The 26351-nt window shown below is 54.0% G+C and overlaps 1 protein-coding gene across 1 annotated transcript; it reads left to right on the top strand.

Annotated features, from left to right (window-relative positions):
• Positions 1-4264: 4264 nt before the first annotated feature.
• Positions 4265-25636, top strand: LOC137157445 (butyrophilin subfamily 1 member A1-like; the record flags this gene model as incomplete). The annotated part of the gene is made up of 5 exons (XM_067554696.1): positions 4265-4546; positions 6108-6215; positions 20942-20962; positions 21066-21092; positions 25077-25636. Coding segments are annotated over 5 exons (998 nt in total), but the record flags the coding sequence as incomplete, so codon positions are not given.
• Between the last annotated feature and the right edge of the window lie 715 nt (positions 25637-26351).

The following is a 26351-nucleotide window of genomic DNA, read 5'->3' as shown; positions in this document are numbered from 1 at the left end:
CTCTGGAAGGGCAGGAGATAAGATGACCAGGCAGCCTGAACTCTGCGCTAACCAAGGATTTGTCAGTGAATTTTCTAGTTTTTTAAAACAGCAAGGGAAACATTTGTTGTAAGAGTTAGTGGTCATTTAGGCAGTTGTAATTCTCACCTGGGTTTGCAGTTGCCACATGACTGTGCCTAGGTAATAATCAAAAGACCTAACTTTTGTATAGTGTTTTTCCTTTAGTAGATCTCAAAGAACTTTACATCATTATCCCCATTTTACAGATGGGAAACTGAGGCACAGAGCGGAGACGTGAGTTGCCCAAGATGACCCAGCAGGTCAGTGGCAGAGGCAGGAATAGTCCTAGTCCCAGGATCTCTCTGCTAGGCCATTCAATTGCTCCGTGGTTCCACAGTGCTCCTCCCGCTGGGCACTCTGTGACAGTGCAATAGGGATAGTCCTCGTGCTTTGCAATGTCTGCAGTGTGTAGCCGGTAACAGGGCTGCAGAGAGAAATCCCCTCCAAGGTCCCTGTCCCAGCACCTGACAGTTTTATTATACAGCAGCTACTTTCAGCATGTGAGAGAAGACTGGTGTGTCTAGCTCCTTCTCCGCCTCCTGCCCCGTCCCCCCAACATGTACCTCCCCCTCTGCCCTACATTTCTGGTGCACACGTTACAGGCAGCAGCACACTGGGGGCCAGACACTGCCTTGGTCATGGAGCCTGAGCTGCACCCTGAGCTGGGCTCCTCACCCCATCTGACATGCCTAGCTGGGTCCCCGCCCCTGTTCCAGCCAGACTTCCCCAGCCATGCTGCAGGCCCACGCTATCCAACACCCCCGCCCCCACACTCTGCCAGCCCCCCACCCCCACACAGGCGTGATGTGTTTTACCTATTCATTTCCTGCATTTCAGACGTTCACTTTTCACCACATTCAGCCCCCCCATCCCACCCCCTTGATCACAGATCACATGAGGGGTTTAGATACTCCACGAGGGACAGGGCCCCCAGATCCCAGGACATACAGGGGGCAGAGAAAAGATCCCAGAGCCCTGCAGAGGGGAAGGGCTCCCCCAGATCCCAGTCTGAGGAAGGGGAGAATTTGGGGCTGACAGGCCTCACTGCGATAAACCCACAACTTTTACTGCAACCCCTCACAATATCACATCCCCCCGTCCCTCTCCTTCCCCTCACCTGAAGAGGACCCAACCCTTCTTTCCTCCCCTACCAGCCAATCCCATTTACCCCCCTCCCCTAATACCCACATACCTTCCTGCAGCCTTCTCCATCTCCGCATTTCCGTCTCCTCTGCCATCCCGATCACCCGCCCCCAGCGAACGTTTGCATGTGCAATTTATTGTCTTTTCAAATATAATTTCAGCACCTTCTGAATTATCTGCTGCATGCAGATGTTCACAGGTCACTCACAGATTTCTTCCCAGGGTGGGTTTCAAACTTCAAAATTACTACAATCTGGGAACTTTCTGAAAGGCTGGATTTTCTCAGGGTCTGTATCTTGGGAATCTTTTGCTCAAATGACTCCGCATTTGGATCATTCCCAGCCCTGCCCTACTACAAGTCACAGCAAACTTTACCACAACCCAGGTGTGCCTGCAGATTTCAGAGCACTTAGAAGAATCTTCCTTTAAACAGAAAAGTCTTTGCAATCTGAACTGAAGCAGAGCTGGTGCTCGCCATAACACTGTCTGGAATTAACCATCAGCAACTGCTTTGCTGTATCCAGATCCTCATTCCTCAGCACAGGGTAATGCTGAAAGGCGGCTGTTTAGGCAGGATAAAGAGAGGAGGAGGGAAGGGGTCTGCCCAGCCATCTCCAGTATCTGAGCCTCAGTGAGGTGAGCCCTGTGACCTGTTCATCGTAATTAGATGTTCTCAGTTTAATGAAGCTACCCAGTGGAGATAAATACAGCCTTAAACCATGGCTCTGAGAGGTGTGAACTGCTCCATTCATGGCAGAGGGTGTTCCCATCCCCCCTCCCCAGTGCTGCAGAGCTGGTGACATGCATCAGTCATGCCCATTCTCAGCCCCTCACCCCAGTCCCAGCATACTGTGTTTTTGGCACATGCTCCCAGCATGCATCTCCTCAGCTCCTCCTCACCACACCCAGCAGGGCAGAGGGCAGAGCTTCTCCACAGAGAGAAGTGCTCAGATATTGAGGGATGAGCCCCTCCCCTCCCCATCCCAGCTCACATGAGGCTGTGTGTGTGTGTGTGTGTGTTTGGAAATGGGGTCAGACCTCATCGAACCAGGTTTTGCAAATAATGAATGTTGTGTTTTGATATTTATCTGCTACTTCCATCTAGTGCAGGTTTTTGCATTATTTGCACCTGTATGTTTTGTTCATTATGTGTTTACATAAAAACAATACAAATAAAGTTAAAAAAAATTATCCTGAGCGAGGAAGGTTCCAGACACGTGTCCCTTCTCTACCGTTCTGTGGAGGATCATCTGTGTGAAATTTGCAAACAGTTTCAGGCCTTCTCTGCACAGCATGGTCTGGTGCGGGAGGCATTACCTTAACCCTGCATTTCCTTCTTATCTAATGTCTGCATTTTGTGGGCATGTTTCCTGGCTCTGAGATGAGTTCAATTTTCTGTTGCCAACTTCTGCTCTCTGGAAGGGAAGGAGGCACTGCCAACGCAACCTGACGTCCCCAGTAACAAAGTGTTTTGGCAGTGAATTAATTTAAGGCTTGTCTACACATACACATGCACTGGCTTTAATGAAGTAGTGCAAAACCCCATGGGGACACTCTCAAATGGTTTGGAAATGGTTTGTATTAATTTAGCTTCAGTCGATTCCTTCTTGATTAAAGAGTGTTCACACAGGGGTTTGCACCGGTTTAACTAAACCACATTAACTAAACTGGAGCACATTTGTGCATAGAACATGTTATGTGTATAGAAATACATGAGATCTTTTTAGGGGACAGGGCAATATGCCACATTTATTATGAGAAAACACAATTATGTTAATAGTTATTATCTAGTATCTACACACACACACAAACACATAGACAACAAATGTTCTGCACTTCATCAGGTATAGTTCCCAGTCCTGATCATTGCTGGAGATCATAGCTTGAGTTCGTAGCTGGTGTTCACAGCTCGTGGCGTCTACCTGGACAGGGAAGCCGAGCATGAAGGAGAGCGGGGTCTCTGTCAGGCGCTCACCAACCAACGCTCTTTGATGCTATGCAGAATGTTACCCAAAGCTCTACAATCTCACCCATTCTTGTACAAGTTTTAATTTTGATGTGAGTTTTTGAGTCCTGCTGTGTCACGCTGCCTCAGGGCTGTGTCCTGTGTGATCATTGATCACCAGTCAATTGCAGACATGACTTTCCTCTTGTCTTGATTATACCTTGTTCTTTTCTCTCTGAGGTGGATCCTTCTTCTTGCTTTTTCAGGGATTTGTCTGCATTCTTTAGCCATTAAGGTGATACTTGCATTTCATCATCAGGACAGGCTGGCATTGGAGACTGATCCCATCACACACTCCCTTCATTCACACATCTAAATGAAATTATACAGTATAAACCTAGACGGAGTTCCATGAAGAATGTAAAATGGAGTACATTATTCAAGATGGAGTTCAATTTACAATATAGAGTCCCATCAGACATTCTTTACAATGTAATAGGATAAGTTAGTAAAAAGAGTTACTTTAGTTACAATAGCAAAGAATAGATACACAGTATTAAAGAATAGATACTCTAAAAGCAACTTCTAATGGCTATGAAAGAATGAGCTACTTAATTAGGAAAATTTCTATACACACAGTTTCTATCAATGCTAATAATAAAAGCACAAGTGACTGAAATAGTGGAAGGACAAAACTTAAACTGTGGAGGGACAAGAAGCAAGTGACTTGAAGACAGCTTTGTCAGTGGAAACTAATCCAACACAGGAATGGCTTTCTCAGTGAACAAATGAAAGCGGCTCTACCAAGCATCTCTTAATACGGGCACTGTATGGTTTTATGAATGAATGAGTGTATGTTGATACAGTAAAAAAATCATTTGTAAAATAAATGTAGTTCAATTTATCTATCTGTAGCCCTACAAGCAGACCTGACATTAACATTAATTTTACTGTATGTCAAATTGGAATCTGGCCAGTTTAACTAATCAACCACACTCAGGGGCTCACAGTCAGTTATTAGTTTAATAGGAAACAGCTTTTGATAATAGCGGAAAAACTTTGGTCTCATTACTGGGCACTGCAGGGTCATCATAAGTTCATTCATTTCTTCTGTAGGTTTGGGCTCTGATCCTGCCATCTCTGTGGAGGGACATCAGGATGGAGGGATCCGGGTTGTGTGTCGATCATCTGGATGGTTCCCAGAGCCCGAGGTGCTGTGGAGAGATCTCCAGGGGCAGCTCTTACCATCAGCCTCTGAAAACATATCCCAAGAGGCCAATGGCCTGTTTCAGACAGAGGCTGCCATTGTTCTAACAGAAGAGTCCAACCGGAAAGTGTCCTGCTGTGTCAGGAACCCCCGACTCAACCAGGAGAGGCAGTCAGAGATTTCCATTGCAGGTCAGTGCCCGTCCAAGCCGCACATGGCTAGACTGAGATGGTGCAGACATTGGTGGAGGGTATTTAAAATTGTATCTTCTCATTATTGGCCTGAACCTTCAAGGTGCTGAGCACTTTTTGTAACATCTTGAGCAGCCTCAATGCTCTGTGACTCCAGCAGGAGCTGAGGGTGTTTAGGACTTTGCAGGCTGGACTGCCATTGGCCAGATTCTCAGAGCAGCTCCGTATCCAGTGCTCATCTCTTCTCTGTGGGGGAGGGGGAGGGAATTCTCCTTTATCCCTGCAGTGCAGTGAGGACTATGCTGGAATTGCAAACTGTCAATTTAAGAATGGGGGTTGGGGTTTTCTAGTCCTGTTCCCAGGCTATAGGAGGGCTCTGCAGCATGTGAGCAGAATCACGGTTTGTCTACAGGAACAGTTAGTCCACGGGAAGCTGGGGAGTAAATCTGCCTCACTGTTTGTGTGGACCCTGCTACCTGCACTAACAATTCCATAGTGTACTTTGATCTTGATTTTAGGTATTATTTTCTACCAAACCACTTGCTCAATGTAGAATATTTCATCTCTATAATAATAAAAATGTAGCAGTTGTAAAGCACTATTCATCTGAGGTCTCAAAGTGCAGCACTGCTGTTTAGTCTATGATATACCCAGGATTACTTGATTGTTATGTTCACAGGGTACACAGCGAGAGTGTAAAACAAAACATAAACACTCTTCCTGGCAGGCTGCAGTGTAACACTGCTTTACTTTGAAGAATCCAGAACTCTAACACATCACAGCCAAGTACAGAGAGAGACAAAGCAGGCTGCTCCCTAAGGCAGAGGAGCAGAACTCAGCCCACCTTGCTCTAGGCTGGCTCTTTGCAGACTGACTACAGAGGACCCAGCAGCATGCTCCCTACAGAGCCCCTTAGCCTGCAAGCAGGACCAGGAATCCCCTCAGGATTTAAAGTATCAGCTTGTAATTTTTACAGTTTCAATACACCACACTGACCACTTCGCAAAGGGCTCTCTAGTCAGCCATTGCTCCAGGGCCCAGGGAACAGGAATCTGGAGGAATTTTTACTCTGAATTTCCAGGCCCTAGTTTTGATTTTATTAAAATCCTTCATTCACATATTTAGGTCAGACTCTGTCATGTAACTGAGCCTCTCTGAGCTCAGGGAGTCGGGGTGTCTGGAAGCGGGTCACAGCTCTGATCCTCAGGGCCAGTCTGCACCGGCTGCAACCTTGGGGTCAGTCAGAGCAGCCTAGAGAAATGAGGGAACGCCGGCTCACTTCAACGTAGGCCGGGGGAGGATGAAGATGGATGCAGCATAGCAGAGCTCCTCCCTGCCCCTCCCTGTCCCCAACACGCCTCCTTCCATGAGTTAACCATAGTCAGTAAGAAGACTAAAGCTTGGACTTTCATTGGCTTAATAATAAAGCACAAAGGAGCCACATCTCACTGTGTATTTCCCTGTGTGATTCTTTTAACTGTCCTGGTCACCACTGTCGATTGTCCTACCTTCATCCTGCACGTGTTTGCTTCCAACTAGTCAATGACACTTTCTCTTGCAGAGTTCTTTTTCCCGAGGGTCAGTCCCGGGATGGTGGCTCTGGGGGTGATCCTGGCTGTTCTCAGTGCCCTGTCCAGTTACTGCTTCTGGAGGCAACACCGATCAAAAGGTAAAGTAACGAGGGTGGGGGGACTTGGTGAGAGAGAGAGACAGATAGACAGACAGATTTAAAACCAAAAGCAGAGAGACATGGATTAAGGGTTTTTTTTTAATGTCCAGAGGGTTTCAGGCAGTGGGAGCTGGGCTGAGGGTGAAGGGGGAGCTGAATAAATTATGACTTCACATTTGAACTGAGAAGCGTCAAGTGGTTTCACCCCTTCGGCTCTCACCAAGGCACCCGCTGGAATGTGACTCTGAGCTATTCCGTGGGGTCAGCCCTGCTCCAGCTGAAACACAAACGTGAGGCTCAGTGAGCTGGGCTTGGAGCTTCAACATGTGTAACTGGGCTGCTTGCAGGAAAACCAGAAAACAAAGTAGGAGGAGAGAAGGGGCTTCTTAGGGCCCAATTCTGCCCCCCAGTCTGTGCATGGATCCCCTCTTTTCCCCGTCGAGGGAAGTAGGAGCTGTGGGTGGGCAAAGTAGTGGCTGTGCAAATGGGAAGGGTAACAGTTACCTTATCTGCACTAAGACTGGCTCAGCCTGAGATCCTGCTGCAGGAACAGGGCAATGAACTCTCTACTGCAGTGTAAGTGCTCAGTTGGACTTTTTTCTCTGGTCACAAAGGGCAGAAATTGGCCTTCAGTGATCTCTGTGTTTATAGGGAGCTGGGGTTTTCAAAGCTGCCTAAGGGGTCTGAATACTCAGTTTTTGTTTAAATTAATGAGAACCAGTGTGTAAACCTCAAAGGCACCTTTGAAAGTCCCACCCAGAGGGTTTTTCTTCCCTGACGTGCTGTGAAGTTTATGTAGAAATTTGCAAGTGTAGGAAGAACTGGGAAGGGGAAATGTCTGTTAAATGATTTTCCAGTCAAGTTAGAACTGTGAAAGTTAGAACTGGATATTGTGTGTTTGGAACTGTCACCTTCCCACACTGTCAGCACCAGGTTTGAACTGGTTAATTTGTGGTTTGAATAGATACAGGCTGCGCATTGAGCCCATGTTTAGGTGACAGGGATTATCTCATTTCGAGTTGTATGTAAAATGTGTCTATGTGCGCAGAGAAAGCTATGTTGGGCTCATTTCCAAACACTAACACATCAGACCAATTAACTGTCACTGTCTTATTTCACGGGCCTTGGAGAGAATTCTCTGCCCCAGAAGCATGGCTGTGCGGTCTGGCTAGGAGTGCAGTAACAAAACACACACACTCAGGATTTGCACGGCTGACCTTAGACACTGCTCACACTGGGGCACAGATGGTCTAGCTCAGGCTGTGCTCAGAAGTGACTGTCAGACATGACGCTACCTCCATTTCCTGCAGTGTTTGTGTCCCAGGCTGACACACCCCGTGTACGAGTGGGAAATAGCTGATCTTAGAGGTGATGCCTGCAGGGTCCATCCACACCTAACTCCCGGCTCATGCTGATCTGAGCACCCTGATAAAGAAAGGCACCTCCACTGTGTTCTTAGCTGGGCATCTTCCAACTAGCCTGGCCTTAAAGGGAGCTGTTCCCATGTATTCGGTCCCTTGGTTCATTGGGATGGGAGGGGAGGGGGAATCTCAAAACTTTACAACAAGTTGCATAGACCCCTGGGGCAGGTATTGGGAGCTCTCATAATAAACTGAGAGTCAGTCTGGTTTGTGCTGTGTACGGGGAAGCTCTGCCCTTTGTCCGGCACACTTAAAATGCGTAATGAACAGAAACTAACCCAGGCCCAAAAACAGCAATTCCGGGCCACAGAACAGAACAGCTGCTGGCCTGCTCACCACCATGTCTCCCCTGCCTCCCGTGTGGCCCCCGTCTTCCTTTTCACATCCCCACTAACCCCGAGGCGACGAGTGACGGCGGGGGGAGGCCAAGTGGGGAAGGGGGGCTGTGGAAGAAAGGAGGGGAGGGGTCGGGAGGAGGGACATGGTGAGCAGGGTCGAGACTCGCTGACTAGGTGGGGGAAGGAGGGATGTGGGGGAGAGTGGTGAAGGCGGGGCTTGGGGCAGAACTGGGGGGGCGGGAAATTGGGGGCAGGGCCATGGGAAGATGGGGAGGCTGGCTGCCCAGCCCACCTCAAGGGGAAGCTTCACCCGTCGCCCATGATATCGATCCCTCTGCCTCGGCCCTTTTAAATCGCCGCCCCTGGGCAATTGCTCCCTTTCCCATGCCATGGCCCGGCATGCCCAGACCCACACACTGAATCCAGGGGATTTATTGCTCCCACACAGCGGGGGAGGGAGCAGGTTTGGGGTCACTCTGCGACCGTGTCCCAGTGATGTGCCCAGGCTGGGAGCTGCTGCAGCACTTCACACCCCCGGGTGCCCCTGGCAGGCAGAAGGTGGCAGGGACGCGGTGGCTGATGATGTCATCACGCTGCTTGTCACAGTGTCACTCGCCCATCTTCTCTCTGTGCTGATTGGCTGCCGGCTCCGACCCCCTCAAACCCAGTGCTGTCACACCAACACCCTCCCCCTCCCTTTCCACGTAGCTCATCCCCTCCCCCTGCCCAGCACAGGGTGATTGTTAAAGGGTGGCAGGGACGTGCCATTTGCACCATCGCTCTGCTCACTCTGCTTGTGTGTTCTGCCCCTTCCCCCGCCCTGGGCCTGTCGTGTCTGGTTAGACTGGCAGCTCTTCGGGGCAGGGACTGGCGACTGCTCCACGTCTGTGCAGAGCCCAGCACTGGCCTGGCCTGGCCTCTAGGCACAGCTGTAATGCAGGGCGGGGCACCCACTTTGTTACTCATGCAGGCAGAGCTGCACCCCCAGGACAAGCCCTCGGCCCCCCTGTGGCCAGGTCCCACCCCCACCCCACCCCCCACTCTGGGCAGATCCATATTGACTTGGGTGAAAATTGGAAAATCTATTTCCAGTAAAATCCGGCTTTTCCATTTTCTGATTTTCACCAAAATCTGTTGGGTTCTGAGTGGGGCTGGGGTCGGGGGGGGGGGGGGGGCCTGGTTGGACTGGGGATGAAAAACCTGCCTGGGGGATGGCTGGAGTGGGATGCGGGATCCCAACTCTCATCCTCAACCCTAATCCTAACCCTGAGGTCACTGCCTCACCCTGTGTCCTGAGATTTTAGTATAAATCAGGCTTTAAAGTTTTCCATTTTTCACCAAAATGAGGAAGGCTCTGTCCACTGATGCCTAAAACGTGTCCTGACACTTTGGAGCAGATGGGACGTGTTTTCAAAAGTTATCACATTACACACAGACAGGCAGAAATGCCATCGGGTTCGGTGTGGGGCCTTCCTTCCCACAGCCAATAATAATAGCTGATTTTCACAAGAGCTTCATCTTTAAAGAAGCTGGTTTGATTTGGGGATAATTATTTAAACAGGTTTTTAGTATGGACTCACTAAGGCCCCGATTCAGCAGAGTAGTTAAGCACGTGCTGGATTTTAAGTCCATGAGTGAATCCAGCCCTGTTCAGCGTGTGCAAGTGTTGTGCTGTATCAGACTCTAAAACTGAAGCTTTTAAGAACACAGGAGCCGTCAGAGCAAATCAGACCCGGGCCCATGTGGGCTGGGATCCTGCCTCTGACAGTGGCCATCCCAGCACTGGCTGCTTCAGGAGAAGGTGCAAGAAATCCTAGTGACCAATGATGGACTGACCTGCCCCCGGGAAAGTTCCCTCCTGACCCCCCTCAGTTAGCATTTGCCTTGTGCCCTGACACAGGAGTGGGGGTCTCTCCCATCTAGAATGCCTGTGTTTTTGAGAATGGTGATAACTCTGGATAGTCACATTTCCATATCAATGTCTGCACCTTTCTGAATCCTTTCTCCATTTGGGTTTTTTTCTTTGCTTGTCTGTTTTATTTTAATTCTACTCAGTATAAATCTGTATGTTCTCATTATCCATGTAAACGTCCTTTCATTTTACTCTTGCTAATCACTTGGCTTCAAAGCTATCTTGTGGCAAGTTGTTCCGCAGGTTAATTGTGCATCCTATAAAAACAGCATTTCCTCTTATACTTTAAAATTTGCTGCTTTTCAGTTTGAGTGTCCTCTTGTCCTTGTCTTAGGAAAGAAGAAAGGTCTGAGCACCCAATTTCTCTCTCTCACTCGCTATTTTGTATTTCTCTGTCAAATCTCCCATCTGAATTAAAATGTCCCACCTTTAAAATCACTTGTTCTATGAACTTGACTTCAGGCTCTAATTACTGTTCTCTCTTCGAGTGTTTGCTCATATGCATTCCATCATAGGTGAGTGCGCGCCCCGTGCACGAGCCTCCGGAAGCTTTTCTGCCCCTAGCAACCCCCTGCGGGTCGGCTCCTGCGCCCCCTGGAGTGCCGCGCTCATGCCGCGGTATATAGGGAGCCCGCCGACCCCGTGGCCTCCAGTTCCTTCTTTCCGCCCGTGACGGTCTTTTGGAACGCTGCCCCTTGCTTTATCGCAAGTAGCAATCTCCTCAACCTGTTCTAGTTTTATAGTTTTATAGTAGTAGTTAGTTGTTAAAGTTCATAGTTTTAACCTGTATAGTTAAAAAAAAAATTAAAAAAAAAGTAGTTTAAGTACTTAGTTAGCCCTTACGGGCTCCCGGCACCATGCCGGGCACTTCGGGGTTTAAAGCCTGTGCGGAATTCTCGAAGGCTTTCCCCATCAGCGACCTGCACGACCGCTGTCTTCGCTGCCTGGGCGAGCTCCACAGGAAGGACAAGTGCCGCATCTGCAAGTCCTTCAAGCCCAGGACACAGAAGGAGCGAGATGCCCGCCTTCGGACGATCCTATTGGAGTCGGCGCTTCGCCCGGTCTCCGAACCCTCGGGATCTCCATCGGCACCGAGCGTCTCATCGGCGCACAGCGCGCCCCCGGCACCGACAGCGGCACCGGCGCTGAAGGTGCCAAAGAAGAAGAAGCGGCTGGAGCCGGTGCCTATGGACTCCCCCCTGCTACCGGTACAGCAGGGGGTACAACTAGAGCCGACACTGGCGTCGCCACGCAGAGAGCCTCCCCCGACCCCGGGGGGTGGGGGACCTCTCCTGCAAGGGCCGTCGACGCCGGAGGCGTTTGTAGCAGCACGAGCCCTCATGGCCATGCCGACGCCTCCATCCCCCCCTCGACCGAGGGAGTCAGGGTTGGCGTCTCGGGGTTGATCCGTGCTGGGTTACCCCGGTGGGCAGCGGAGACAGGAACCATCGTCTCCCCCCAGACGGTCGAGGACGGGGGAAGCGGGATCCCCCCCTCCTCGCTCCGACCTTAGGTCGTTGAGCACCTCGGTACCGCAGCAACGGGAGCGGTCCCGAGGTTCCGAGAGCGGCCACTCTCCATCGCCCACTAGATCCTCGGCGTCCCTCCATCCTCGGGAGAGCCAGCCGGCACCGAGAGAGACTGACCACCCTCGCACTTCAGTGCGCACCTCTCGGCACCGATCACCGGGCTCTCGGCACCGATCTGGTTCGCAGGCGGAGCAGAGGCGCTCTGAACATCTGCGTGGGCGCTGCTCTCGCTCCCCAGTGCGCAGCTCCCGGCACCGAACGCCCTCTCCTGGCGATGACCGGCACCGGTCTGGCTCTCGGCCCCGGTCGGGCTCTCGGCACCGAGCTATACGGCACCGGTCAGACTCTCGGCACCGGTCGGTCTCTCGGCACCGTTCCGGCTCTCGGCGCCGAGCTATATGGCACCGGTCGGGCTCTCGGCACCGGTCGGACTCTCGGCGCCGCTCCGGCTCTCGGCGCCGCTCCAGCCTTCGACACCGGGCACGATCTCCGGTCCGGGCCCGAGCGCGTTCCCAGGACAGCCACCGCTCCCCATCCGCTGGCAGCCGTCGGGGTCCCCCTGCCCCGGAACCCTACCACCGGTCACCGTTGGCGAGGGCCCCCAGAGTTAGCCCGAGGCGGTCCCCAGCACCGCATGCCCGGCCACTCAGAGACTCTCTGGAGCACTGGAGAAGACGCAGCCGAGGGAGAGACTGCTCTAGGTCGCCCGACCACCGTAGAGCCAGAAGGTCCCGGGGACGCTCGTCTACTTCCAGCCGCTCCCCTCCTCGCCGGTGTCACAGATACCGCCGTAGCCGCTCCCGCTCCTCCAGAAGCAGATCACTGACGGATCGGGGCAAGGACAAGGGGAAGCGCCCGAAGTCCCGTAGCCCGGCACCTTCCGGGTCGGCAACGTCCACAGCACCGGGACAGGTGCCGGCATGGATGCAAGGGCCCTGGCACTGGCCCTATTGGGGACCATGGCCTCAACAACAGACCCAGGGTGTGGCGTCGGTCCCCTCAGTGGCGGTCCAGCCCCCGCCCCCACCTCCTAGTCAGGACAGACCGGACTCCTCGGACGAGGGGTCCGACCCTATGGAGGGTCCATCTACGGGTCCCCTGCACCAGTCCTCCTCCTCCTCTCCTCCGGACACCACCTCCAGGGACCAGAGAACACCCCTGCCTGATTATAAGACCCATCAGGAACTGCTCAGGAGGCTAGCGGATAACTTGCAGCTAGACCTCAAAGAGCTTTTGGAGGAGGAGGATCCTCTTTTCGGGACCTCTAGCTCAGCAGGCCCCTCCCGCGTCGTGCTCCCTGTCCACGACAGGGTGTTAAAGGTGGTCAAGCCCCTGTGGGAGACCCCAGCGTCAGTGTCTGCCACTTCTAAGACTGCGGAACGCAAATATTACGTTCCCGCCCAGGGGTTCGAATACCTCTACAACCACCCCCCCCGGGTCGTTGGTTGTAGATGCGGTTAATCAGCGGGACAGACAGGGTGCCCAGTCCAGTACACCAAGGAACAAAGAAAATAAAAAACTGGACTTATTTGGTAGAAAAATTTATTCGACTGCGGCACTGCAACTACGCATTGCGAATCACCAAGCGCTCCTCGGCAGGTACAATTTGAACCTGTGGGCTTCCCTCCAACGGTTCCTCCGCGCCTTACCACCTGACATGGCGGAGGACTTCAACACCATCCTGCAGGAGGGAGCGACAGTCGCGGGAGCGGCCCTCCAATCCTCAAGCGATGCCACCGACGCAGCGGGAAGGGCTATGGAATCGGGCATCGTGATGCGCCGAGCGGCGTGGTTGCAGTCTTCGGGTCTGTCATTGGAGGTGCAACAGGCCATCCAGGATCTGCCTTTTGAGGGCGTGGGCCTGTTCTCGGACAGAACAGACAGTAAATTACACGCCCTCAAGGATTCTTGAACCACCCTTAAGTCCTTAGGCCTCTATATGCCACAGGCCACGAGGCGCCAGGGCAGACAGCGACCCCAACGGCAACAGCAACAGCAGCCTGCCCCTCGACTGCCTCCTCGACCAACTCCATCCAGGCGAGGTTGAGACCGCTTCAGGCAGTCGAACAGAAGAGACCGCCAAGGCCCTGCAGGGGGCTCCCAGCAGGGCCAGCAGAAAAATACTAAGCGGTCCTTTTGACGGGACGCTCGAGGGCAGCCCAGTAACCATCACCATCCCACTGGGTTCCACCCCCCTTTATGAACAGACTGCATCCCTTCATCCGAGAGTGGCAGGGAATAACCTCGGACCGCTGGGTACTCAGCATAGTGAGACGAGGCTATGCTCTCCAACTCTCGGCATTTCCTCCAGACTCTCCCCCTACCCCGTCCCTCTTCAGGGACCCATCTCACGAGCTACTCCTCATCCAGGAGGTTCACTCTCTTCTCCGCCTTGGGGCGGTAGAGGAAGTTCCTCCTTCGGAGAGGGGCAGGGGGTTCTATTCCCGTTATTTCCTTATCCCCAAGGCAAAGGGAGGCCTCAGACCTATTCTGGACCTTCGTCGTCTGAACAGATTTATCAGACGCCTCAAGTTCCGGATGCTCTCCCTAGCCTCCATCATTCCCGCTCTAGATCCAGGGGATTGGTATGCTTCCCTCGATTTACAGGACGCTTACTTCCATATTTCTATCCTCCCTGGGCACAGACGTTTTCTTCGTTTTATGGTAGCAGGTGTCCACTACCAATTTTCAGCCCTACCATTTGGCCTCTCCTCAGCACCCAGGGTCTTCACGAAGTGTATGGCGGTGGTAGCTGCCCACCTCCGCCGCAGAGGTGTCCAGATCTTCCCCTATCTCGACGATTGGTTAATACGGGGAAGATCCAGGGTTCACGTACAGAACAGTCTAGCCCTGACCTGCACAACCTGTACCAGGCTGGGCCTGCTCGTCAACGAGCAGAAGTCCACACTTACCCCAGTAGAGCGGATAGACTTCATAGGGGCCACCCTGGATGCAGTCCAAGCCAGGGCTTTCCTCCCCCTGGCCAGATTCCAGACCATGACCGCCATCATTCAGGAACTGTTCAGATTTCCCACGACAACAGCCAGGCGCTGCCTTCAGCTGTTGGGTCACATGGCGGCATGCACATATGTGGTGAGACTAGCTCGCCTCAAACTCAGGCCCCTTCAAGGTTGGCTAACCTCGGTGTACACCCCATCCAGACATTCACTTTCCAGGGTGGTCACCATCCCAGCCCAGGTCCTAACCTCCCTCAACTGGTGGACAGACCCGAGCGAGGTTCTTCGGGGGGTTCCCTTTGCAGACTTAACCCCATCGGTGACGCTGATAACGGACGCTTCAGATGTGGGTTGGGGAGCCCACATGAGCAACGACCTCAGCACACAAGGTCTATGGTCGCCACACGAACTGCACCTGCACATCAATGTCAGGGAGCTACGTGCAGTTCGTCTCGCCTGCAAGGTCTTCCTCAGGTTCCTAACGGGCAGAGCAGTACATGTCCTCACGGACAATACAGCAGCCATGTTTTATATAAACAGGCAAGGGGGGGCACGCTCCTCCACTCTGTGCCAGGAAGCCATACAGCTATGGGACCTTGCGGTGAGGCACGATTTTCACCTCTCTGCCTCTCACCTCCCCGGGGTCAGGAACGACGAGGCGGACTGCCTCAGCAGGTCGTTCGTACCCCGCCACGACTGGTCACTCCACAAGGAGGTGGTGTCTTTTCTCTTCCACAAGTGGGGCACTCCCCAACTGGACCTGTTCGCCTCTGCGTGGAACAAGAAGTGCCAGAGGTTCTGCTCACTCCGGGGACGCGAGCAGGGCTCCCTATCGGACGCCTTTCTAATCGACTGGACGGGGCCCCTGATGTATGCGTTTCCCCCCGTTCCATTACTTCCCAGAGTGCTCCTGAAAGTCAAGAGGGACAAGGCGAATGTCATTCTCGTTGCACCAGCCTGGCCCCGGCAGCACTGGTTCACTATGCTACTGGACATGTCCATTGCCGAGCCAATACCACTGCCGAGGCGATACGACCTCCTCTCCCAGGACCGGTGCCGCCTCCTTCACCCGGACCTGGATTCCCTCCACTTGACGGCATGGAGGCTCTGTGGTTAACTGAAGGGGAGAGAGCCTGCTCAACACAAGTACAGCAGGTTCTCTTAGGGAGCAGGAAACCTTCCACTCAGGTTCTGTATAAGGCTAAGTGGAAGCGCTTTACCTTTTGGGCAGAGTCCCGGGGGATCTTACCTAGTTCATCGCCCATACAGGCAATCCTAGAATACCTCCTTCACCTAAAGATGCAGGGCCTTGCCCTGGCTTCCCTGAGGGTACACCTGGCGGCCATCTCGGCCTTCCACCGGCCGATGGAAGGGAGATCTATCTTCTCTCATCCTATGTCCTGTAGGTTCCTGAAGGGGATAGAGAGATTATACCCGCAGGTTCGCGACCCGGTACCTCTCTGGGATCTGAACTTGGTGCTCTCCATGTTAACAGGACACCCATTTGAACCCATGGCTACATGCCCTTTGCTGGTCCTGTCCTGGAAGGTGGCCTTCCTAGTAGCCATTACTTCGGCCAGACGGGTCTCCGAGTTAAAAGCCTTGACCTCGGAGCCCCCTTACACTGTCTTCTATAAGGACAAAGTGCGGCTGAGACCCCACCCAGCCTTCTTACCCAAGGTGGTGTCCCAGTTCCACTGTAACCAAGACATTTTCCTCCCCGTGTTCTTTCCCAAACCGCACGGATCGGAGGCAGAGCAGAGATGGCATTCCCTAGATGTCAGGAGGGCCCTGGCCTTCTACATCGATCGGACAAGGCCTTTCAGAAAGTCAACCCAACTGTTCGTCGCGGTTGCTGAGAGAATGAAGGGCTTACCCGTCTCTTCTCAACGCATCTCTACATGGATTACCGCATGTATCCGCACCTGTTACGATCAGGCAAAGGTGCCGCTTCCCAGCACAGTGACGGCACACTCGACCAGAGCCCAGGCCTCGTCAGCGGCCTTCCTGGAACGGGTGCCCCTGACGGACATTTGCAGGGCAGCAACCTGGTCATCTGTCCATACCTTCTCTTCCCATTATGCCATCGTTCAACAGGCAAGAGACGACGCGGCCGTAGGCAGAGCCATCCTAAGAAGGGCTACTCGACAGTGACTCCTACCCGCCTCCATGGTATGGCTACATAATCACCTATGATGGAATGCATATGAGCAAACACTCGAAGAGAGAAAACAAGGTTACTTACCAGTAACTGTTGTTCTTCGAGATGTGTTGCTCATATCCATTCCAAACCCACCCTCCGTCCCCGCTGTCGGAGTTGGCAGAAAGAAGGGACTGGAGGCCACGGGGTCAGCGGGCTCCCTATATACCGCGGCATGAGCGCGGCACTCCAGGGGGCGCAGGAGCCGACCCGCAGGGGGTTGCTAGGGGCAGAAAAGCTTCCGGAGGCTCGTGCACGGGGCGCGCACTCACCTATGATGGAATGGATATGAGCAACACATCTCGAAGAACAACAGTTACTGGTAAGTAACCTTGTTTTATTGCCCATCTCTGTGCAAACTGTTCGGAGATGGTGTGACCAGCAGTGCACACGGTGCCCAGGTGAGGAAGTGTGTAAGAAACTTTTTCTATCCTGTTCCTTCTGCTGCATCCTAACTCTTCATTCTTTAAAACATTGCTGCACATTGAGCAGAGATCTTCATGGAGCTGTGTACAGTGATGCCTGGGTCTTTTTCCTGAGTAGTTACAGTTAATTTAGATCTCTATAACCTGTCTGAATAGCTCTAATTGTTCCTGCAATGTGCCTTCCCGTACACTGATCAACACTGAATTTCATCAGTCGTCATGTTAGCCAGGCTTGGTCCCTCTGAAATAATTCTGTCTTCTCTGGTCTTGTCTGACCTAAATAATTATATGTCGCCTGCAAATTTTGCCACCTCTCATTTTATCCCTTTTTCCAAGTCACTGATAAATATTCTAACCAGCAGTCCTAATAGCCAACGTTGCAGGACCCCACTGCTAACCTTTTTCCATGTGAAAATTTACCATTTATTCCTAATCTCTGTTTTCTGTCTTTTAGTTGGTTTCTGGTCCAAGGCTATGCTTTGCCCCTCCCCCCATGATGACTTAGTTTCCTTAATAACCTTTTGTGAAGAACTTTGTTAAAGGCTTTTTGAAAGTCCATGTAAAATACACCATTGGGTTCTCCTCTGTGCATTATTTAACTGACCTACTCAAAGCAATTTAATAAATTAGTGAGACACAGGTTTCCTTTCCAGCTCTGCTAGTCAGACCTTATCCTATCATTATCATAGAGCTGATCTAGATTTCTATTTTAGTTATTGTTTCAGCCAGTTCAGCACGTACTGACGTAAGGCTCACTGGGCTGTAATTCTCAGGATCACTCCTACCAAACTGTAAAGTTGGCTACAACATTCCCAAACCTCCGAGTCTCCAGAATAGCAGCTGATTTTAATGAGATGCATATTATTGTTAGTAGCTCTGTCATATTGCTCTGACCTCATTTGACAGCTCCTGAGCTTTGTAATCTGGCAGGGATCTCATAGAGTCATAGAAGATGAGCGTTGGAATGGACCTCTGGATGTCATCTACTCAAAGCAGGACCAACCCCAGCTAAATCATACCAGCCAGGGCTTTGTGAAGCCAGGCCTTAAATACCTCTAAGGATGGAGATTCCACCACCTCCCTAGGTAACCCATTCCAGTGCTTCACCACACTCCTAGTAAAAACGCTTTTCCTAATATCCAACCTAGACCTCCCCCACTGCAACTTGAGACCATTGCTCCTAGTTCTGTTATCTGCCACCACTGAGAACAGCCTAGCCCCATCCTCCCTGGAACCCCCTGTCAGGTAGTTAAAGGCTGCTATCAAATCCCCCATCACTCTTCTCTTCTGAAGACTAAACAAGCCTTGTTCCCTCAGCCTCTCCTCATAAGTCATGTGGTTCAGCCCCCTAATGAGTTTTGTTGCCCCCCGCTGGACTTTTTCCAATTTGTCCACATCCTTCCTGTAGTGGGGGGCCCAAAACTGGACACAGTTGTCCAAATGAGGCCTCACCAATGCCGAATAGAGGGGAATAATCACTTCCCTTGAACTGCTGGCAATGCTCCTACTAATGCAGCCCAATATGTCATTAGCCTTCTTGGCAATAAGGGCACACTTTTCACTCATATCCAGCTTTTTGTCCACTGTAACCCCCCAGGTCCTTTTCTGCAGAACTGCTGCCTAACCCGTCGGTCCCCAACCTGTAGCTGTGCATGGGATTCTTCCGTCCTAAGTGCAGGACGCTGCACTTGTCCTTGTTGAACCTCTTCAGGTTTCTTTTGGCCCAGTCCTCTAATTCGTCTAGGTCACTCTGTATCCACTCCTTGCCCTCCAGCGTATCTATGACTTCCCCCAGCGTAGTGTCATCTGCAAACTTGCTGAGGATGCAATCCACCGCATCCTCCAGATCATTAATGAAGATTTTGAACAAAACCAGCCCCAGCACTGACCCCTGGGGCACTCCCCTTGATACCGGCTCTGAACTAGACATCGAGCCATTGATCACTACCCGTTGAGCCCAATGGTCTAGCCAGCTTTCTATCCATCTTATTGTCCATTTATCCAACCCATACTTCTTTAACTTGCCAATAAGAATATTGTGGGAGACCGTATCAAAACTTTGCTAAAGTCAAGGTATATCACATCCACTGCTTTCCGCACATCCACAGAGCCAGTCATCTCATCATAGAAGACAATCAGGTTGGTGAGACATGACTTGCCCTTGGTGAATCCATGCTGACTGTTCCTGATCACCTTCCTCTCTTCCAAGTGCCTCAAAATGGATTCCTTGAGGACCTGCTCTATGATTTTTCCAGGGACTGAGGTTAAGCTGACCAGTCTGTAATTCCCCGGATCCTCTTCCTTCTCTTTTTTGAAGATGGGCACTAGATTTACCTTTCTCCTGTCATCCGGGACCTCCCCCAATCTGCAACAACATCAGCCAACTCCCTCAGCACCCTCAGATGCATTGCATCCAGCCCCATGGACTTGTGTGTGTCCAGCCTTTCTAAATAGTCCTGAACCTGTTCTTTCAGCACTGAGGGCTGCTCACCTCCTTTGCATTCTGTGCTGCCCCGTGCAGTAGTCTGGGAGCTGACCTTGTCTGTGAAGACAGAGGCAAAAAAAGCGTTGGCTACTTCAGCTTTTTCCACATCATCTGTCACTAGGTTGCCTCCCCCATTCAGTAAGGGGCTGCACTTTCCCTGACCTTCTCGTTACTAACATACCTGTAGAAACCCTTCTTATTACCCTCATATCCCTTGCTAGCTGCAACTCCAATTGTGCTTCGGCCTTCCTGATTTCACTCCTGCATGCTCAGCAGTATTTTTATACTCCTCCCCAGTCATCTGACCAAGCTTCCACTTCTTGTAAGCTTTCTTTTTGTGTTAAGCACACCGAAGACTTCTTTGTTAAGCCAGGCTGGTGATCTGCCATATTTGCTATTCTTTCTGCACATTGGGATGGTTTGTTTCTGCACCCTCAATAAGGTTTCTTTAAAATACAGCCAGCTCTCCTGGACTCCTTTCCCCCTCATATTAGCCTCCCGGGGAATCCTGCCCATCTGAGGGAGTCAAATTCTGCTTTTCTGAAGTCCATGGTCCGTATCCTGCTGTTCTCCTTTCTTCCTTTTGTCAGGATCCTGAACTCGACCATCTCATGGTCACTGCTGCCTAGGTTACTACCCACTTCTGCTTCCCCTACCAATTCTTCCCTGTTTGTGAGCAGCAGGTCAAGAGGAGCACGGCCCCTAGTAGGTTCCTCCAGGACTTGCACTGGGAAGTTGTCCACAACACGCTGCAAAACCTCCCTGGATTGTCTGTGCTCTGCTGCATTGCTCTCCCAGCAGATGTTAGGGAGAGATCTCCTCTGCTCTTGGTGGCTGCTGGCTCTTTCATTGATCAGTTTGTTCCAATATCTCCTTGTCACATCTCAACCCCTGATCTTTATTTCCTGAAAAGAGCCGCTCCAGGGCAGGTCTCTCCCCTGCACCCTCTGTGGTAAAATGGATGCCATGAAATCAGTTAGTCTCTCTGCATTGTCCTTATCCTCCCCAATTGCTCCTTTTATCCCCTGCTGAACCAGGGACCCATCGATTGTCTGCAGATAGATTCTGATGGACTGAAATGATTCCCTGGTATTTGGTTTATATCTCAGGCCGTTCACTCTGCTAATTCCAGTTCTAGCCTCCTAATTCCCATCACACACGTCACCTGCTGCACTGCACGCTCCTTTCTCCTGGCTCACAGGGTTAATATTTGCCATGTGCTGAGGGATCCCTGTTTGGCTCTAACACTCTCTTGCACCTGGCCAGGTGGCCGAACAGGGTTACTGTATTTCTCCCTTTTTGATGCCTTTGTTGCCCAGGGGGTGCCAGACTCTGGTTGCTGACTTAGCCACCAGGCAGAGTCTAAGGATTTTAACTTCCCTGCTTTAAGGCCTTTTTGACTCGCTTCCCCTGGTGAGATAATGTGATATTGACGCGTTTCTCTTTGTTTTATGTTTAGATAAACTCCAGGATGAGCTCAGTAAGTTCCGTTCCCCCCAGTATCACCTTGTCTGACATTGTCTCCTGCTCAGCCTGTCTGTGTTCAGGGGCGTTCTCACCCCTCTGTCTGTGCTTGGTTGCAGGGTGGAGAATGACCCCGCCCTACGCAGGTACTGTACATCCCGCTGATATTTTATCCAGGGTGAGACCCCTCCTCCCCCTGGGGGCTCTCTGCTCCTTTCCCTGCACAAAGCATTTTCCTATGACATTCAATAGGCTAGAAGCAGCAATGTCACTGGGGCAGATGGAAAGGGGCAGACGACACCCGGGTTTATTGCAGGGCAGGGACACGCTCCCCTTGGGAAAGGGCTGATTGGTGAGGAAATACTGACCCTGCTGTCAGCTGTCCAGGGTGGTAGCTGGTTCTGCAGGACGGACATTCTCACCTGGCCATAACTGGCACTGAACTGCCCAGCTCTCTCTTCCCAGGATTTGCATGCTCAGACCGGGCTTTAGTAATTTGTTGCTGGCATAACATGCCCAGACAGGAGCTGTCCTGTGTCTTCATGGGTTTGGGGCAATGAAGGCCCTGTCCCCCTTGCAAGAGCAGATGGGTTTTTATAACCAGCTTGTGACACTCCCCTGACCCAGTTACAGCAAATTGTGCCCATACTGCACCTTTTCTGCCTGACAGCTGTGCCTGAGCTTTGTGTGTGTGTGTGTGAGTTTGCTTCCAGCATGCTGCCTGGCTGTGTGTGCACTGGTGCATGCTGGGAGAATCCGGGGCAGCTCCAGTAGGGGTCAGAGAGCCAAGAGGCCATGCACACACATTGCAGCACCACTGGCCCAGGGGTCCCTGCACTCCGGGGTATCTTACCGCACAGAGCTGGGGGGAGGGGGGGAGTAGGCAGGAGAGTCAAACAAACACCACTGGGGGGCCTGTTAAGGTTGCCACCTCTAGGTCCAGAAAACCTGCCCAGCCCACCCCGGGAGAGCGCCTAGCCCCTGCAGGCTCCTGCCCTGGGGCTGCCCCATGTACCAACCATGCCAAGCAGGACATGGCGCCAGATCGACCCCCTCCTCGGCGGTGACCCCTGGAGCCAGTGCCTGCGCGGTGGTGAATGGGCCCTGCTAGCCCGGAGCTCCCCATCTCACTCCCTGCTCCCACCCTGCCCCGTCCCCGCGGCTCCCAGACACTCTGGATCCAGGCTCCATATGTGCCGGCACCGCCATCCTGCAGCTCCCCACGTCCCACAGCAACGGACACACCCAGCACTTGTAGACACTCCCCACGTTAGCCCTGATCATCCCCCCTGCCTGTGACACTGAACTGCTCCCCTCTACGAGGTCCCTCAGCGCTCTCCAGCCTGGGGAGAAAACGCTGGACATTTCAGGCCTATCTGGCCGGGCGCAGGGAGAAAATCGAGTGTTTGGCTTTGGGAAAAGTCTCGTTTTATAAACACAAAGGGTTCGTCTACACGGCCCGTGGCAGCGAGTCTCAGAGCCGGGGTGACAGACGTGGGGTTTCGCACCTCTCTCCCCTTTGCCTCCCTGGCACGTGCCCTTCCCCTTCACCCCCCTCTGCCCCCTGGAACCCACCCTCCTGCACCCCCTGCCCTCCTGGCACCTGCCCCTCTCCCCCAACCACCCTCTGCCCCCTGGCATCCACCTCTACCCCTTCCTCCCTGCCCCCATCTGCCCACCTGGTGCCTGCCACTGCCCCATGATGCCCACCTCACCCCTCACCCTCCTCTGCTGTCCTGCCTCCTGCCCATCTCTTCACCCCCACTCAGCCTCCCTGCTGTGTCTGCCCCCTGCCCCTGCCACTCTCCCCACCCCCTCTGCCCCCAACTTCCCTCACCTTCCTCTTCCCCCTGGTGCCAGCCCCGCCCCCTCTGCCCTCCTTGTGTCAGAGTCTCTGCTCCACCCCCTCAATCCCTCAGTACCTGCCCCTCCCCCCTTTATCCTCCTGATGCCCACACCCCTGACCACCCTCTGCTACCCCTTCATCCATGGCTTCCCTCACCCCCTGCCTTCCTGGTGCCCAACCCTCCTTTCACCCCCTTCTCTGCCCAGGGCACCCACTCCTCCCCTCCCCCCCCATCCTTTTGCCTGCCCTTTCCTTTCCCCTCTTCTGCCCCCCAACAGATGCTCCCCTCTGGCACCAACCCCTTCTCTTGCCCCTTCTGCCCCCTGATGTCTGCCACACCCTTTGCTCCTTGTTGGCCCTGGTGTCTGCCCCTCCTCCTGCCCCTTTGCTGCCTGCCCATCTGCTCCCCTCCTCTGCCCCATAGTTGCAGACCCCTTCCCTTGCCGCCCTCTGCCTCCAGCTGTCACCCCTCCCCTCACCCCTTCTATCCCCCTGGCACCCACCTCTTCCCTTGTCCTCCCACCCCTTGATGACCCCCTTCAATCATCCAATGGCACAAGCCCCTCCCCTTGCCCCCTGGTGCCTGCCCCTTCCCTCGCACCCCTCCCCCTGCCATCTTCCCCATCCCCCACCAGCCCCTGCCCCTCCACACACACACCCCCGTCCCTGGTGCCAGTCCCTCCCTTCACTCCTCTGACCCCCTGGGGCCCCTCTCTACCCTCACCCCCATCTGCACACTTGTGCCCGCCCCTTCCCTTGCCCCCCATTGGGCCCCCTGCTGTCCGTGCCTCCCCTCACCCCCTTTACCTTCAGGGTCCCACCCCTCCCCTCACCCACCCTCTTCCCCACTGGTGCCTACCCCCCTTTGTTACCCTCTACCCCCATAAAGCCGCCCTTTGCACACCCCTCTCTGCTCCCCTTGTGCTCCCCTGCTCCATCATCCCCCCCATTCTACCCCAGTACCCGACCCCCCCCCTCTGTCCTCCTTGCACCCACCCCAACATTCACCCCCCTCAGCTCTTCTGGCGCCAGCCCCTCCACTTGCCCCCCCCCCCACCCTGCCACTCACCCATATTATTCTCTCCTTCTCCCCATTAACAACTGCCCCTTTCCTTGCTCCCCTGGTGCCCCCTGGGGTCTGCCTTTCCCCTCTCTCCTCTGCCCCCCAGTGTCTGTCTCTCTCGTCACCCCCCTTGTCACCGTCTCACCTTTGCCCATCTGTTGTGCGCCGCTCCCATTGAGATTGCCCTCCTGCCCCCCCCTCCCCCCCCAGCCCTGGAGCCAGCCCCTACCCTCTTTCCCCCTGCCCCCTCCAGCCCTTCTTTCCCCCACCCTTTGGAGCCCCCTATTCCCTTACAACTCTCTCCCCCCTGGTGCCCACCACCCTCCCCCTCTGCCTCTTGACGTCTGCCCCTTCTCTTGCTCCCCTGTTGCCTCCTGGGATCTGCCCCTTTCCTCCCCTCCCCCATCTCCCTGTTAGTGCCCACCACACCCCTCACCCCCCCATGCCTCTCTGGTGTCTGCCCCACCCCTCACCCCTCTGTCCCCTTGTCACCAGCACCTTCCCCCGCCCCATCCTTGGCCCACCTGGTGCCCCCCACTCCATTACTGACCACTCTGCCACTGGGGGCTGCCCCTTCCCCTGCTCCCTCTAGTCCTGTGGGACCAGCCCCCCCCCTTTTACTCCCCCTCTGCCTCCCTGGGGCTCCTCTCCCTGAGTCCCCCTGACACCCACCCCTCCCATCACCCCACTCTGCCCCCGGCAACTCCCCCCTCGGTCTACTCTCCAGTGATCACCCCTGCCCTAGACACCCCCACTGCCCCTGGCTCATGCCTCACTCTGTGCCCCTGGTGCCTGCCCCACTCCTCCCCCCACCCCTGACTCCTGACCCTCCTCTTCACCTCCCTCTGTCCTCCTGGTGCCCCCCTTCCCTTTCTTCCCTGTGCTCCCTGGGACCTACCCCTCCCTCCACCCCCTCTGTCCACCTGGTGCCTGCTCCTTCCCTTCCCCCCACTACCCTTGTGCCTGCCTCTCCCCTCTGCCCCTCCTCTGCCTCTGCCAGCCTCAGCCTGTCCCCTCCCCTGTGCCTGGGCTGCCCTCTCCTCCCCTCCCCGGCTCCTGATCTCCTTCCCCTCAAGTTCGCTCCCAGGGGCAGAGGGGCCCTGACTCCCCTTAACGGGCAACAGTCCCCCCCCCAGTGATTAACGGGGACGCAGGTTAATTTCACTTTGACACCCGTGACCAGCCCCTGCCCCGGCCCTGACTCTGTGACTCTCTCCCCAGTGGACGTGACTCTGGATCCAGACACGGCTCATCCCAGCCTCGTCCTGTCTGAGGATCGGAAACGTGTGAGACACGGAGACACACGCCAGGATCTGCCCCACAATCCTGAGAGATTTGATCGTTGTGTTTGTGTGCTGGGTGCTGAGGGGTTCTTGGGCGGGAGGCGTTACTGGGAGGTGGAGGTGGGAGACAAGACTAGATGGACTCTGGGGGTTTGTAGGGAATCTGTGAGCAGGAGAGGTCTGGTCAGACTCACCCCTGAGGATGGATACTGGGCCCTGTTGCTGAGGGATGGGGAATACGAGGCCTGCATCTCCCCGCCAACCATCCTCCCCGTGAGTGTCAGGCCCAGCCGGGTGGGGATTTTCCTGGACTATGAGGCGGGCGAGGTCTCATTTTACAATGTGACTGACAGGTCCCTGCTCTGCACTGTCACTGGCACCTTCTCCGGGACGCTTCGCCCTTATTTCCATCCTGGTCTCAATGAGGGGGGTGAAAACGCAGCTCCCCTGATCATCTGCCCGGTCCCAGCCCAGGCCGGAGGGAATCTCTGTCCCTGACAGTGACACCCGTGGCAGAGACTGTCCCTTCCCAGCACTGAGCAGCTCCCAGGCCTGTGCCCAGGGGAGGGTCTAAAGGGCATCAGCAGAGAAGGGGGTGGAGGGAGCCGTCTGTAGGGCTGTGTGGCAGGGCTGAGGGTGTGTGGTTTTGGTGGGGGCAATGTCAGGGGTGGGTGCTGAAGGTGAGGTGGGGAGGGCACTGCAGCAGCAGGAAGGGAAGAGCCCAGCTGACATGAGGAAGACTTTGGGGCGAGATGTCATGTGGGGGGAGGAGAAAGAGGCCCAAGGAGGAAGAGCTGGGGGGAAGGATCCCAGTGAGTGCGAGGGAACCAGTGAGCGAGGGGAAGGTCCCGGCCTTTCCTGCCCTGGGGGAGTCTCTGCCCATGGCGGTGAGTGAAACGCCCAGGCCCTGCTGTATGGGCCACTCTGTGCTGCAGCTTTAACCTGTGTGGGGAGCTGGTCCCAGCGCGATGGGGGGTGGGTGGGTGTGGGGAGAGCTGGGGGAGGGGATTCGGTAGCTGGGCCAGGTGAAGGGAGGTGAGAACCCAGCCCCAGGGCTGTGTGAGTGAGGGGCCAGCCTGGGCGAATAGGATCCGTTCACAGGAAGGAGCCCAGGCAACTTTTCCCCCTGTTGCCCATGTATTTGCTCCACCCTAGTGCAGTGCGACAAACGGCTCCCGGCACAGGGTGATCCCACTAGGAAATGCGGTACACT

Source organism: Emydura macquarii, unplaced genomic scaffold (assembly GCF_026122565.2).
Source record: "Emydura macquarii macquarii isolate MOO-44397 ecotype Brisbane River unplaced genomic scaffold, CSIRO-AGI_Emac_v2 contig_1528, whole genome shotgun sequence".
NCBI lineage: Eukaryota > Metazoa > Chordata > Testudines > Chelidae > Emydura > Emydura macquarii.
Note: the sequence above shows the minus strand (reverse complement) of the source record. Positions and strands in the feature narration are given on the sequence as shown.